At 39.9% G+C, this 16,740-nt stretch overlaps 1 protein-coding gene across 2 annotated transcripts in view; it reads left to right on the top strand.

Annotated features, from left to right (window-relative positions):
• cdh11 (cadherin 11, type 2, OB-cadherin (osteoblast)) overlaps window positions 1-16,740 on the top strand; it is a 93,738-nt gene that overhangs the window by 56,759 nt on the left and 20,239 nt on the right. For both annotated transcript variants that reach the window (XM_020645652.3, XM_065959309.1), the window contains 5 exons: window positions 5,366-5,775; window positions 6,642-6,781; window positions 7,437-7,731; window positions 9,927-10,046; window positions 11,929-12,096. In XM_020645652.3, the coding sequence (XP_020501308.1) occupies window positions 5,634-5,775; window positions 6,642-6,781; window positions 7,437-7,731; window positions 9,927-10,046; window positions 11,929-12,096 (865 nt within the window). In that variant the 5' untranslated portion in view covers window positions 5,366-5,633. The remainder of the gene's footprint in view (window positions 1-5,365; window positions 5,776-6,641; window positions 6,782-7,436; window positions 7,732-9,926; window positions 10,047-11,928; window positions 12,097-16,740) is intronic.

The following is a 16,740-nucleotide window of genomic DNA, read 5'->3' as shown; positions in this document are numbered from 1 at the left end:
CTTTCTCTGAATAGTTTCAGACATTTCTGATGTTGTTTTAATGCTGCTGTTGGAGTTTTGGCCTCACATAGGAGAAATGGAGAGAGAGAGAGAGAGCTAAGAGATAGAGCTAAGAGATAGCAAGATGAAGGGATAGAGAGAAACCGTAGACGGGTTGGGAGTCATAGAAAGAAAGAGTGAGCATAGCAGTTTTGTTGTTGTTCTATGGTCGAGACTTAGAGACCAGACTCCCACGTCTGAGACGGTCCGGGAATGAGTCAAAGGATTAACAGATGTTTAAATGATCTGAATCAAATTTCAAGAATCAGCTTTGTCACATTTTCCAAGTAACAATTTGACCTTAAAGTTATTTTTTTTATTGTTTTTATTATATATTAACTGTTAGTGTTTCAATCTATAAGAGGGATAACTGAAACAGAAACCAGGAAAGCCAATACACTACTAAGATTTTGAACCATACACATCCAATTGTTCATCCGTAAATAATACAATCATAATATGTCGACTGGTATAAGCCTAAACGGACACATAATAGGAAACTCACCAAGAAAGAAAGCTTTAAGTAGAGAGAAATTGTCCCCAAAATTGACAGTAGTTGATACGCTCATATGTGCTCTCTTTTTGTTCTGGACTTTATCACAAGGATTGCAGCCAGCTAGCTGTTACAGCTACTCTGATGAAGAGGCACAGCCACGGAGAAAAGAAAAAGAAGAAGAAAGAGAGCTTTACAATGAAGAAGAGTGAAATGTATTTACCGACTAAAACAACTTCTGAAAGCAGAAAGAGCAGCCATCCTTTTAATATTCCACATAATGAGGACTGTGTGCTGATCATTGTGTTTCAAATCATAACGGGGAAAGATGAGAGACTTTACAGATGTGATTGCAATACTTAGCTGTTAGTCAATATTAGAAAATGACTTGCTCTTATAAGAACTAAATGAGAGTACATTACTCACGGGGGATGTCACAATATCCAAATGTCACAATATGATAATATCAAGTCCACAATATATATTGCAATATTTAAAAAAAAAAAAAAAAAATGACCTAAAGCCCTTTTTATTAAATAAAATAATTGCACCAGTTGGACCTTGGAAACAAAGTCATACTCACAGTACAGTATAAAATATTTTCTAACCTTCTCTGTAACACTGTCTACCTCTTGGATTAGGCAATCGCTTTCTTCATGGTCCCTCAGGTCTCCTCCATTCCAATTGAAACAAAACTACACTTTTTTCATTCTGTGATAACAACCAGCTGACTATACAGTATATGGTATCCCATAAAAGAAGAAGCAGTGAATGCACTTAACCACACGTATAGGGAACACTAAATTGGCCAATAACATTAAAGTAAGATGGCCTGCGTTATTGTATTGCAGTTCATGCTACTTGTATCAACAAGATAATATTACATGGCCATTACTGTGTGCTTTTCTGCATCCTTGGTTGTATGACTAAAGAAATGTTTTAAAGGTCTTTTTGAATGAAGAACTATGATCACCCATATAAGTCCTTTCAGTCCATTTATTAAGCTTCTTTTAAAAACCTTTTACACTGGTTTAAGTCTCTGTCTCCAAATGATTTCATGAACTACTTTTTCGTCAAAAACTTTCCTGCACTCTTGTAAAGCAACTTTGAACTGCAATTTAATTTGTCTGAAAGGTGCTATATAAATAAAGTTTGATGGATTGATTGAAGAAGATGGCGGTTGCTGATGTTGTATTGACTTGTCTGACCAAACAGTGTCCAGGCTTTAATCACTGTTGAACTTTTTAAAGGACCATCTAAGAAATAGCAGTGAAATAAGTCCTTCTTCATGTTTCATTCTTAAACTAAAACAGTTTCCAGTTTTTGCAGGGTGAAAAGAAAACAGCAGCGAGGTTCCTCCAACCGTTCGTCAAACTATAAAAAGTTCCCTTTTTCCATTAACGCCTATAGCTTTTCATAATCCAATATGCACACGAGTCGTCAATTAGTGTGAAAATAATGTGAAAATATTTCTGCCGACGGGGCATGTCAAGCTGGATCTTTTTTTCTGCCCTACTGCTCTGACCTGTTCGACACACACACAAACTCACACTCACACATAGTGTGGGTCTAATGTTAGCCAATGAATCACAGTAGTCAAATCCAACACTTGAGTCATGGATTCACAGCTTTGCTATGAGCCCAAGGGAGTAAGGGCACAGAGCGCACACACACACACACACACACACACACACACACACACACACACACTTAAATATGCTGTGGGCTATTCTAATGTGACTCTTGAGTCATGTATTCAGACAGAGGAAGCGGTCTGGCCAAAAGGCATGCTCGCCCCAGGGAGTCATTATCACTGTCTGTTTCTGTGTTGCCTCTCTCTCTCTCTCTCTCTCTCTCTCTCTGTTAAGCTCTCTCAGCCAATAGGGATGTTAGAGAAAGGTATATAGGCCTAAAAAAACACATCAAAGTGAATCAAAGAATCCTCCTTCAATTATATAAGAAGTCGACTGGATAGACAGGATATTTCATCTGTTTTGTTAATTTCCTATCTTTGTAAGAGGAAATAATTTTCCAAGAACTGCTTTGTTTTAATTCGACAGCAGGATCGCTTCATCGTCATCAAGCAAGTCACGCAAATCACATTCACAGTCACACTGAATATTTCAGATTTGTTTCTTCTGCGCTGTCATTCTTACGCTGCTATCAGTCTGTTTTGTTATTGTTGCGTTTTCATGACTTTGCCTTGACAGTTTGTGAGACAGATAGCAGATGACCGGTCGCAGGGTATCAGATTTTTTTTTCCCAGTGCAAGCAATTTATTTTTGACTTGCTTTATTTTTTTGCTTGTTAATTAAAGCAGCCACTTCATTTGACACATAGATGACGGATGGAGAGAGGCTGTTAATAGACACAGCCGAGCAGCTTTCAGCTCCTTTGCACAACAAGTGCACACCAGGGTTCATAATTGTTTTGGTTTCTAGCTTTTTTTTCTTCTTCTTCTTCTTCTCCTTTTGAAGTTAAAGCTCACTCTGAAGCAAGCGGCTTCACCTGAGAGTGACAACCAACCTCAAAAAAGAAAAAAAGATTCCTGAGTTATTCTCTTGTTGTTAATTGATGGCCAATCTTAAGTTTCTCATCAAATTTGCCGCACACAAAAAAATAACAGTGGAAAGAGAAGGAAATTGGTGAAGAGATGGGGAATGACACACAGGAAAGGAGCATCAGGGCCCGGGCCACCCGCTTTGAGAACTGTAGCCTCTGTAAATTGTGCGCAACCCAACCTCTAGGCTAACTAACTGTCAGTCATTTCGAAAAAGGACACATTCACTTTACACAGTTGAATCTTCTTCCCATCTTCACCAACTTCTATTCAATGCTTGTTTTTTTTCCTTATTAAACCTTACTGTAGAGGTAAGAAAAATGACGAGCTGGATACTAAAAATGTAACATTTAAACAATAGGCAGGAGGAAGCACACACACCCAAACAAGAACACAACCAGATATGAGCATCAATCATTTAAGACTCAAGGATAATTAACCGAATGATGAGCCGACATGGGATTAACTATCAACACTTCCAGCTTGGCTGGTCATGTGGTCAACAGGAGCCAATGAGCCCTGAGGGAGTTTTCTCATCTGCTGAGCTATTGAATATTAAACACACACCCACACCTACCCACACACACACACACACACACAGTCTACCTATTTGGAAGAGGCAAAGAACAGAAAAGTATGGTGGAATAAAAAGGTACAAAAAGGAAATTAAAAAGACAAATCTTTGAGACTTATACTATCAGTGATCTACACATCTACATCTACACATATACAGCTACTCGGGCTAATTAGTCGCAGATGTTAAAGGACTTGATCTGAAACTTTCAGCGTTTGCTACTTACATGTGTAGAAGGCTTCAGCAACACTAACGGCTTAGGCACAATTATTTTGAGGTCTAATTAGGCCATTCTTGCCTGGCTTGTCTGGCTCTTAAGTGAGAGGCACTTAAGGTCTTTGTGAGTAACATGAAGGATCTGTGTGTGAGTACCAAATATCCCGTGAAGCATGTCAGGTGCCATAATGGAGGTTCGTTGGAGAGGCAGCTGTGTGCAAATGGTGTATTGATCATCTATAAGCGCTGGGTTGGGCTGAGAAGAGATATCTTACATAGGTGCGTGCGTCGATAGTGTGGCTTTATTTCTTGGAGTGTAATCAGGCACTATAAGGTAATTATGTGCTGTTTTTGCAAGGCAGTATGAACAGAAATAAAACAAACTTGTTAGAAATGCGCATGACTTTTGAAAATATAAAGGAGTTTGATGATAAAAAAAATATTAACACACATAAGGGTATTACATCTGAAAAACCGTTGGCGTTGATTTTCGAAGGACTGATTATAAAATGATGGACTTTAGGGGTGACGCACGATACAGATTGCCATAGTATGAGTGCGCCCTAAGAACCATGTGTGTTTGTTCCGTTAGGTTGAAATTCATCATGGCTGACTGCATGAGGCCTTATCACCTTCAGATTGTATTTAATGCACTTGGCAGCAGGTGATTCATGCCTTCATTCCTCTCATAAAATCAACTAAGCCTGTCGAAATGCCAAGAGTTTTTAGCCAGAACTGCACTTGAGGCACTTCATTGTGCCTTCATTGGCGCTTCATTGTGCCTCAAGTGCACATTTGCCTAAAGTTTCTTGCAATGAGCAGACATTTTCCTGCTTCTTTTGATGGACACATTGCATTTTTTGACGGATCAAATGTCATTTTCATCCTGCTGACTCATTCACAGCAAAGGCAAAGATGCTTAAATCATCGCAGTGATGATGAAAGGGATGTTCAAAAGATCCGACTGAAACAGAAAGATTTAAACGAGTCTGAGACAGAATGATACCATATTGTCTTTTTATGACTTTGATATAGCCCTGTGTTTGCTTTTCATTATTTTAATTGTATTTGAAAGGGCTGTGAACAGAGCGATTCAACGATCTGGTGTTGTTTAGAGCTGTACCTCCCACATTGAATCAGTCTGCGTCTAATTGAATTAAAGCTAATGAGTTTTCAGACAGCATCATCTGGGTAATTAGTACAATGTCCTAATCAACACAACAACTATTTAAGAAGTCAGATCCTCAACTGCAGTCAATTAACATCCTGCTCTGAAAAAGACAGGCATGAATGATTACTGAACTGTTTATGTTGTTTTTGCTGTCAGTGTTAAATTCATCATTTTAACAAAGATTGATTTGTCTGCAAAAGGAAAGTTTAATCACACTGAATCTAAATTTGCTTAATTACGTTGTTCTAAAGCACGTTTTCATTGTTATGACTGATGTTGAAAAATCAGCTTTTTCCTCTGCTCTTTTTTTAGGCTCTGTGACAAGAGGAGAGAGGGAGTGAAAGACCTGAGAGAGAGAAGAAGAAGAAGAGAAAGAAAAACAAGGAGAAAGAAGGCAGTAACGTGGTGATGAGAATCTGCACCAACAAGCCCTGATTTCAGCTAATGAACTAGGAAGTTCATCAGCAGCAGTTCATTAGCCAAACCAGGATACCACCTCAGTGGGAGCAGGGCTCCACTGAGAGGAAACCAGAAAGTAGGGGGCAGTAGTGACGTGCACGGTTGCTAAATTTGGGGCAAGATGACAATGAAGAGACAGGGCCTTGGACTGCTGAGGGCCTTCCTGGTGTTGGTGGGAGTGTCGGCACTCTGTAGCGTCGCATTGGGAACCAGGAGAGGGAATGCTTCTTTGGATCAAAGGGGCCACAGACACAGACATCCAGGTATGATGAGAGCAACATTTGCAATAACCCTTGTTTTCCACACGACATATCTAATCCAGAACAATGGCAACAAGCTTGAAATAGGCGACACAATTTCCCTTTAAATTGTACCAATGATGCATTCTGAATTCAGAATTCAATACTTCTATTTGAACCTGTTAACACACAGATGGTTTGGCATTCAGGGGCAGACCCCCCCCCCCCCCCCCAGACTTTGAACACTCAGCTTCTTTTTGAGTTATTAAAGAGTTTAGCTTGGAAGATAAACGTTGCCACAAGTTACTTTTAATAATTGAAATAAATGTACTTGTGAATATGACACATTTTATATCCTTGAATGTAGCAGTTGAAGTAGGAATTGGTTGAGATAGAAATGGTAAATAAAACAATTTTTTCAAGTGTGCACACAAACTTTATGCCTATTTTTTGCATGGTGTTGCCTGTCAATTATAAGCTCTATTAGGGGGCATTAGGGCATAATGACAGTGGAGTTTTGTTACTTGTACTATGAAAAGGGGTAAAGATGTTCACACATAGCAGCTACTACAACCACAGGCGTCCCCTGTTAGACAAGTTGTGCTGCAACAAACAGAGGTTAAGTGCCTCTCTAAGAACCACCTAAAAAACTGCTTGTTGAAGCATGTGTCCTTCTCACCATCCACCCACTTTGTCTCTGCTGGGATTTGTACTGGTGACCCATGATTCAAACGTGGCCCTGTCTGTGCACGAGGCAACTGCTTCCCACCCACGTAGAAAAGAAAACTTGCACTTGTCATAACTATTCATATATTCAACACAGAATGATAGAAAGTTAGCTTCATCATTTTTTTCCCGAAATGTACTGATGTTTTGTTTGGTGTTTGCAGGTCACTTGTCACTGCACAGACATAGACAGAGGGCAGGGAAGGAGGGACAGGTACTCCACAGGTCCAAGCGAGGATGGGTCTGGAATCAGTTCTTCGTCATTGAGGAGTACACTGGACCTGACCCGGTCCTGGTGGGCAGGGTGAGTAAAATAAAGCATGACTTCATTAAGCATTAAACCATCAACTTGTCTTCTTTTTATCAATCAGGATTAAACTCTAAATGACAGCATAAAATGTTCTTTCTGTTCAATTAAAAGTCTGACTCACCCCCAACGACATTCATAGTGGGGGCACGCAGAGTGAGAGCATTTCCAATCAGATTTGAAAGAGCTTTTCCCATTTGTCAAGAAGAGAGAGATAGGAAAAAGAGAGAGGTCATGTTCACAGCCCAGGCTGAAGATGATTGGTGGGACTCGTCCACAAAAACAACATCAGTCAAAGCGAGCAGGGGCTTTCATAACCACCAACAAATGATGTTTACAATGCGTCATATTTCATAGTCTGAGGGGCTGTAAAAAGAAGAACAAGGGTTTAATTGAATGTTGAGCATCCTTCTTTTTTTCATGGCAGGGTTTTAAATCTCTTACTTATTAGTGTTGGCCTGTCTCTCTCAGCAAATGCTCTATCCGTCAACGTCAGTCTTTCGGCTCCTTTAATTTGTAGGTTTGAGGAAAAGAAGCCGGTTTGTCCCCAGATGTTTTTAACACTCATTACATCCTCCTCTTACACGTATATCTTTGTCATTTTTCTCCTCCATTTTTTCTCACTCTCTTCTCATCCCTCGTTCTCCTTCAGCTCCACTCAGACGTAGACTTAGGTAAAGGCAACATCAAGTATATCCTGTCCGGAGAAGGTGCGGGAACCATCTTTGTTATTGATGACAAGACAGGTAACATCCACGCTACAAAAACTCTGGATCGGGAGGAGCAGGCCCAGTACACTTTGACAGCCCAGGCCGTGGACAGAGACACTAATAAACCTCTGGAGCCTCCATCGGAGTTCATCGTGAAAGTTCAGGACATCAACGACAATCCTCCTGAGTTTCTACATGGGCCGTACTATGCCAGGGTGCCTGAGATGTCCAATGTTGGTGAGTTTGATCCCATTACTAATTACACCCATTAATTATTGAATAAATTATTACTGAATAAATTCCAATTCTGCCATATTTTAAAGTGTCTTAAATTCTCTTTGTGAAACTCTTAATGGAGTCTGGAAACTGATCAGCAGTTTTACTTCTGTCCAAATATCACATTTAATTTGAGAACAAAAGTTGAGGAGGTCTGGTCAAATTCCATCTTTTTAGTGCTGAAGAAGCTCTCCTTTACATTTTGAGTGACGTTTGGCAACGCACTCACTGATTGAGTTCATCATCAGTGTTGTTTGTCTGCTAAACAGCCTTTTTCATACATTATTTATTAGCTCTGAAATCTGACCACTGGAAGTGACAGAGAAGTGGGAAACAGACGCTTCCATTAGCCAGCAAAACAACCTCTAAAGAGCCTTTTCTTTTTTCTCTCTAACTTTTTTTTTTTACGTGAACCCAAAGGGGGGAAATAATGACTCAACCAAAAACAGAAGCAAGGAAATATTTTTTGCTCTACTCTGGCATTGGCAACAGCTCTGACCATGTCTCTTTAAAGTCTCCTAACTTCTGATTCTGATCTTGATAGATTTTTCTTTTCACATATTATGTGGTCTTTGAAAAGTATTCAACCCCTTAAGGACTGACCTGGAATGAACCAAACTGGCAGTGGTTCTGCCTGAAACCATGAAAGCCAGAGCAATCCAATCTGTGAATGGACTGGACCAAAGGGAGAAAAAAAAACTTCTGAAAGAACCTCTGAATGAGTTCTGTTCAGGCTTTTCTTACCATCTGCATCTAAAGCCGAATACAGAAGTCTGGCAGGGAGCGGCCACTGGTTGCCATCCTCATCCTAAAACATAGACCAGAAAGAAAGGCTGCAGTCTGACTAACTAGGACCATGTTCCCCCATGGAACTCAGATTCAGAACAGAGAAAGTCTTCTCTTTGAAATGGGCATTCTTGATCATTTAATCTGCACAGAATGAGACCACGATTTAATTAAACTTGATAATATTTTATTCCTAACAGATTTTGTATTGAGTGGTTCACTTATGGGCAACTGGAAACCTCCAAACAGCATACACATGGAACTAAACTATGGCCAATTCTATATTTAGATGTTGTTTCTGTAGACCTTATGTTACACAGCAAATAATGTTTAACTTGTGTACACAACTACAAATCTAAATGTTAATGTTCATCTACCAAGTAATGAAGGGAAAGGCTTCTGCTGTTGCACAATTGATCAAAGTATGTTTTACACCAAATAGTAATAATGACATCTGAGTTGAATTTCACAGCCGAAAAACAGAGGCTAAAATGTATCTTGATCTGAGGAGTTAATATAATATCAGATGGTGTATGTATTGGGATTAAATGATATGTAAAACATCATGTAAAACACAAAACATTCTGTAAATAGAATTAGTCAGGCTGTAACACTTGCCCTGCAGGCAGTGTCGATGTTTGGCATTGTAAACTGCCATCGTTTTTGCTGTTGATAAGATACAACATGTGTACCTCTGTAGGTCTCAGCTGCCAATAGTACTTTTCTTTCAAGTTAGGGATGATGGTTAGCAGTTGATCAACTGGTCTGACAAGATCAGCGCAGAACAGAAGTACATTTGTAAATATCTGTGAGAAGAAGAACATCTCAACAATTATGCAAAGTTAATCAAATGTGTTTCACACTTTAGCAAATTTTATTTATTTGGCCTATTTGCGAAGCTTAACTGCAAGTCCATTTAACAGAGATCAACTGGAAGTAAATTACTGTTGTGGAGAGGAAAACACCACATTATCAAACGGCTCGGTGTCTGTGCTTGAGAATGACCCATTTCTTTTAGGATATTTGAAGGTTTTCAAATGTTTTTTTATAAATCCAGGGGTTGTGGAATTTTGTCAATGCATGGGGGAAATATTTTTTATTTAAAACATGTAAATCCCCAAAACTGGTGAGTAGATGTCTCCGCCCGGAAATGATGAAATGTAGAGAAATGAAAGCTGAGAGGAGCCTCTCAGGTGCAGTTTAGCTGCAATGTCTGAGAGAAGGGAGAGTGTTTTTCTTTCCCTCTGCCCATGCAGCCAGTGCAGGCAGCTGAATCAAACACACTCTGCGACAACCGTGTTTGTCAAACTTTTCTTGAACCGAATCTCTGAGAGTCATCTTCTGACTTATCTGTCATGTCTGTCCTCCAGGTACGTCAGTGATGCAGGTGACAGCAACAGATGCTGATGACCCCACCTATGGCAACAGTGCCAGGCTGGTGTACAGCATCCTGCAAGGACAACCATACTTCTCTGTGGAGTCGCAGACAGGTGAGGCTGCATACTGAACCCTGCTCCACAAGATGTAGTGTCTCCTATAGATATGAACAAAACACACACATGGTTGCCACTCAACATCCACATATACTGGTTCAATCAGTCTAATAGATACAGGTTGCAGTACCTTTTGAATCAGAGGGCCAAATATTCCCTTGGCTAAAAGCTGCACCTTTGGAGTCACTTCCAGTAAGAAATCCATAACAATGATTAAAGGGCTTGAAACATATTTTAAGGCATCAGCTTTTGAGAGTAGGGTGCTGTGCATGTCTGCAGTATAATTACAAAAATATCTGTAATACAACTAATTTTAAATACTTAGTTTTTAAATGTTAAAGATTGGTTGCCAGTGATGGCCACCAGAGGCCATGAACTGGATGACACTTTCTGAAAAAGGTCACCATCGGCAACCTGTCAACTGTTTCTGTGGAGCCTGTTTTAAATGGAACTGTCAGTGATGATAACATATTTCTTATGTGATATAAAAAATGATAACTGCTACGTTTGACCAACTAACAGATCAGACGATGAATATCTTTTTAGTTCAAACTTAACTGGGTAATCTATTTTTTCATAGATGTCAAATATATATATAGCCTGTATTAAAAAAAAACTCAACTCAGTCCTAAAATCTGCAGTTATTATAATAAAGTAAAATGCATTTTTTTTTTAGCAGTGTAGTCACATGAATCAGGCATGTTTGTGTATCCTAACTTTAAAGGCAACAACTGGTGAGCAGCTGTGTTCACTATGCACTATGCACCACGCGCAGAATGCTTGTTGCTGAAATCAAACCGACAAACTGTTTCTTTCCCCCATATTTTTACACTCTACCACTCTTAATGTAAAAAGCTAAGAAGTGCCTCCTGCAGGGATCACGTTACAGCACGTTCCTTTACACTGAAAATCTGTGAGGAAAAGAAGGCAGTGATGTTAAAAGAGGTCCCCAGAGGACATTCAGCCTGGTCTCTGCAAAGCCCTGGCCTAATATTTGGGTTTGCATTAAAAGAAGAAATTGGATGTAAGAAGAGAGGTTAGGGGCAGACACACAGCTATGTTGGGTCAGGCAGGGTGAAGACGAGGAGAAAGAGACAGGTTAGGGCAGCGATGGAGAGTGAGAAATTGGTTTAGAGAGAGAGAGATAGAGAGAGAGAGAGTGGTTAGGGCACAGAGAGGGAGAGAGATTTGGACTGAGCAAATCTGCCTAATCAAACCAGTGTTGGGTATTTGACTGGCTCAAATCCATAGCTCACATTTCTAATTGGTTTGGAGATTATCAGCTTTTCCTGCTGTCACACACACATGCACACACACTTGGCATAATATGACAGTAGAAAGCCTCAACTCCCAGACACATGGAGAAAGAAAGAGGGGGATGGAAAGAGAGCAGCCGGCGATGAATTAAACAGATAGGAGAGATTACTAGGGCTTGGAATGGAGAAAAGTAAGACTTCACACGTGTTAAGCTGAAATTCTTTTTTCTAACCAAGAGTAATGATGTGGGGGTTTTTTTTCAGATGAAACAAACTGCAGTTGTCTTATTGAAATAAAATCACATTGTTAGATTTTGCTTACCTCCAGGTTTTTCAAATAAGAGTTTGAAAAATATTGCCTTCTTTTTATGTGAATAACTATCGTTTGAATTGCATCTGAATGACAAGTTTTTATATATTTGGAATAAAACACAAGATACTTGTATCCAAAAGGTATATAGTGTCCATCATATATTTACACTACATACAGTACATATACAAATGTCCACAAGTATACTTAAAGACAAATGCACAAATTGGATAGTTGCTGTAAAATTTAAGGAGCCATAAAATGACATCAAGATCTGTGAAATAACAAAATCATGGTAAATCTGTCTTTTTAGGTATAATTCGTACCGCCCTGCCAAATATGGACCGCGAGGCTCGCCAGGAGTACGATGTCGTCATCCAGGCCAAAGACATGGGTGGTCACATGGGTGGACTGTCGGGGACCACCGAGGTTAAAATCACTCTGACAGATGTCAACGACAACCCTCCAAAGTTCCCACAGAGTGAGTAGAAACACTAAGCGACCCACTGACCTTTAGTTAAAGTGTCTGTTCTTTTACAGGATGCAGCCATACTAAAGCCTGTATACGTCCTTCCATCCCACATTCTCATTTACTTTCCTGCAGAACATATATGAACATTTAGAAGAAGTAAATCCACTACTTATGTGTACGTCTTTTTGCATGTACTGTGTGCATGCATGTGTGAGCGTATAACACAGAAAACATGTCACCAACTAGCAATATAGAAACGAAGTTAGTGACTAAAGGAGGGAGAGGAGATTACTTAAAAAATCAATTATTGAGTTTCTTTACTGGCCCCTTCAATATCCTCCGGCGTGTGCGTGTGTGTGTGTGTGTGTGTGTGTGTGTGTGTGTGTGTGTGTGTGTGTGTGTGTGTGTGTGTGTGTGTGTGTGTGTGTGTGTGTGTGTGTGTTAGTGTGTTCCTGCGTGTGTCTGTCTGTCTGTCTGTCTATCTGTCTTGATTTGCTGAGCAATAAAAAGTGGTAAAATATTTAGCCTGGATTTGTCAAAAGCTTTATATTTGATGTGAAATGAGATAACATCTTACAACTTTCTATTTTTTTGGTGCAATATCTAAATTTTTTAGACTGCTGTACTACTCCGCAGTCTTTGAACTGCTTCTTTGTTGTTGGATGAAGCAGAGAAAATGACCACTCTTGACTATGAAATCACACAAAAAGTCAGTTTGGCTTCTTGTAGATAGGATGATGTGGCCTCTCTCTCTAACTTTTTATTTAGTTTTTTCTCCTATGTGGATTGTTTCACAAACTCTGACATGAAATCAGGAGACAGTTGATGACAGTTCCACATTCTTACCATGAGGGCAATAGACATGTTGGGTAGCAAATGTTCCAAAGATTAAGTCTTAACGGTTCAGCTATAAAAAAACAGGAACAATCTCAACCTGCAGATATTTGCACCACTGAGTGTTTTTCTGCCAGTCTCCTGTCAGAGTCCAACACTCCACTCCTCTTTATTTGTCTATCTTTTCTTTCACCCTGTCCTGGAGTTTCTTTCTGCTTCTCTGTTCTCCTTTTTTTACCCCCCTTGTTCCATGTTCTCCCTCCCCTCCCTTCCTGCAGCTCTGAGCAAAGTGACTCCTGGCAGAGATTCAGCCTAGTAGCTGCAGGAAAGGATGGAGAAGGGCAGAGAAGTGGGCTCAGGATTTAGCCTGTGGAGAAGCTGAATAGGCGAGAAAAGAGAGAGACACGAGCAGTAGCAGCGAGGGGAGGTAATGTAAAAGACAGAGAGACGCAGGGAGAGAAAAAAAAGCAGCTGTCAAAACCATCACTTAAGTTCCTGTGTTTTCCAACAAGCTGACAGTGCTTCAGTGTCTCGCGATGCAAAGCTTAAGTCCGATTCTGTAGGCCATGACACACTGACAACTGCTTGACAGAATTTTAAAGGAGAGTTTTTTTGAGGAACATAGTTTTATGAGCAACCATGCTCGGATGGAAAAAAAGGAAGTGTTTCTGGAATGTATGAGATTTATATTTGGAAGTTAAATACTGAAATATCCACATTGTTTCAGAGCTCCATGTGCGTCTCCATAACAGTGGAACATACACGGTTGTCGTTGAATCATGACCACATTGAATTCAATCCAGAACAACAGCTTAACCATAAATGATTACTTTATACATACAATAATGTTCGGTTTATTGACACTTTCAGGGAGGATTGCCTTGAGTATGTTCCTTCTCCATCATGTGAAAGTATAAGGGTTGTTGGTTTGCTGCATCTTACTGAAAAGTGTTTTTAATCATCTTTCACTTCTGCATGTTGGTAGGAGGGGTGGCAAAAAAAAACATTAGAAATCCCAATCCCAATAACATTATGGGCACTTTTCTTCATATGGTTTGGGAGTGCCCAGGGGTTGCAGATTTCTGGAGGAAATTTCTGGTTGGGGTGGGAAATATTGAGGGAATTATTTTCTTTGCCCCCCTCATTGCCATTATTCTTTACTTATTTGTATACTTTATGCGTTGTGGTAATCCAGGGGAGAGAGACGATTCAACCTTTGTTTGCCCCTTTTGTCTGCTGACAAAAGAAATACCAATCCCCAGCCTGGGTAAACAAAGGCAAGACCACTATGTTGAAATTATGGATGAGAGCTGCATCTGTAACAACAGACCTACTTAAGACATGGATCGCACATTTCTCTGGTAACAAAGTGAGTCGATGGGGCAAGTATAAGGGGGTGCAAGGATATCAGGGGCTTGAGGGAACGTGGGAAAGAAAGCAGCAGGAAGATGAGAAGGGGGAATATCAGGATTATATTGTGTACTGTTATTCTCTCCATGTATATGGAATACAAAATAATTGTAAGCAAAGGTATCTACATATTAACTTTTGAACCCGACCGCCTTGTGGTTTTGTTGTTTCTTCATCTCAACACGGACACATTTCAACAAGTGTGCTGTTGTGATTTGCTGAACAGATGAGACATTGAAGATGAACAACTACAGGGAAATGATCAAACATGTGTCAAGGAGACGCTACTGAATGGGTTGGTGCTGATGGGTAGTCCTTGAGGAAGGAGAAAGCATGATGTATTCATCAGTTCTGTTCATGTCACACACACAGACAAACACAGACACACAATTATAATCCATAATGTATTAAACAGCCTCAAATCTTTGACTTGAATGTCGTAATTGAAAAAATAAAAGAGTACGTGATCATAGCTTGTATATTCAAAACTAAATTGCTGTATTCAGTGCATTATTTGAATGTCATCCACTTAAGACCAACATTACCTTCCCCACACACACACACCCATTGGGACAACCTAACAGGATGTGAGAAAAATCATTTGTTGATGGGTGGGTGGGTGGGTGTAGGATGGCCACCCTTCTGCTCCCTGTCCCCATATCCAAAGTGTATGACATAAAAGGTTTTAAAACCTGAGATAACAAGGACAAAACACAGGCTTTATGACCAAACATTATCTACCATAAGTGTTTGCAAAGTACCGCCATGAAACACTCTGAAATATCAGCTGTGAAATCACTGGCAGTTTGCATCTGTGATACAAGACGGCACACGGAAAAGCAATATGTTGTGGTGGTGAGTACCCTTGTTATCAAAAAAAGAAAGAAAGTGGAAGCAGTACAAACACCTGCAAGAAAAGTCTCCCAGATGGTGTGAATGAGGACAGTGATTACTTATTTAGTAGTTGGGCAGAGTGAGAGAGAGAGAGAGAGAGAGAGCAGAGAGGTAAAGGGAAAGAGAGAGAAAATGGGATATGAGATAAGCAAGTCAAGACAGAAAATCAGGAGGAAGAAGCGACTAAACTACAACAGATACAGGGAGAGAGAACACAATGAACGAGATAAAACCAGACAGAAAAAGATATCACACAGCGTGAACCCCTGTCATATCTTCCAGCAGCTTTTCAATTTTTATTCTCGCTGTTGTGTTTTTTCTCTTTCACTCCAAGACTTGATCGCTCTGTCTTCATGTGTTTCTCAGTACCATTATCCCTGTAATCCCCCCCCCCTCCTTTTTTCTCCTCATTATCAATCATATTTCGTTAGCCCCTCCGCCCCCCAAATTTCACCACAGTATAGACACACGCAGGAGGAGCAATAAAAGAAAGGCTAATAACCAAAGACTTTTCTCTAACTTGCTGTGATTTCAGCGTTCACTTGATTGACATGAAAGGGATAGTTTAGTTAAATACTGTTAATATAGCATGTCAGCAGCCAAAGTACTGAAGCAGTTCAGATCAAAGCAGGTAATAAAAGGCATCTGAAACTGTGAAAGGTGATCTTTAGCACTCATATGCAGGATTCTATTTGCACATATCATTTGCCTCCAGTGTCTCATAGCATACATTTCAAAGATGTCTATTCTCATCACCGAGAGAAGAAAATAATATATCTAAATCAAAAAGAAATCCCTGACATGACTTGAGAAGATGTATTACCATTCCAAAGGTACATCAGCATCACTGCAGGGATGTTAAATCCATCTTCACTCTTTCATGTGAAGTCTCTCCTCCACGTTTAGGTAAAAATATGAGTAAGGTGTGGGAAGTGTATTGAAAGCAAGCCAACATGTACTCAACCAACTCACACACAACGTTACATCTGCCTCCGTGCAGGCTAATCACCGTTATTGATGTATTAATGCAAACTTAATTTTTTTTGAATGGTTTATTTTGGGGCTTTTTGTGCCTTTATTAAGAGACTGGACAGTGGATAGAGTTAGAAATTATGGAGAGAGAGAGTGGGAAATAAGATAAGATTTCTTTATTGATCCCCAGTGGGGAAATTCAAGTGTTGCAGCAGTAAAAGACAACAAAAACAACATGCATATGAATACAATGAATACAATAGAATGACGCGCAGGAAATGAGCCACCCGTTGGATTCAAACTCGGGCAGCCCGCCTAGAGCACCGCAGCCTCCGCACATGGGGCAGCTCACCAGCCACTAGGCGACCTGCGCCCTAATACAAACAATTTTTAAGGAAAAATGTTCTTCATGAATATTGTCAGCAATCAACACAGCGACACAATTTCCATTTACGATTAGTTAAGTGGTGTAGATGCCACCGTAGTCGAATTAACACACACCATGGAGACGTACAAATTATGGATAAATGACTCTAACACTCA

The sequence above is a fragment of the Labrus bergylta genome, chromosome 10 (genome assembly GCF_963930695.1).
Source record: "Labrus bergylta chromosome 10, fLabBer1.1, whole genome shotgun sequence".
NCBI classification, from domain to species: Eukaryota; Metazoa; Chordata; class Actinopteri; order Labriformes; family Labridae; genus Labrus; species Labrus bergylta.
This window is presented reverse-complemented; position numbering and strand designations above follow the sequence as displayed.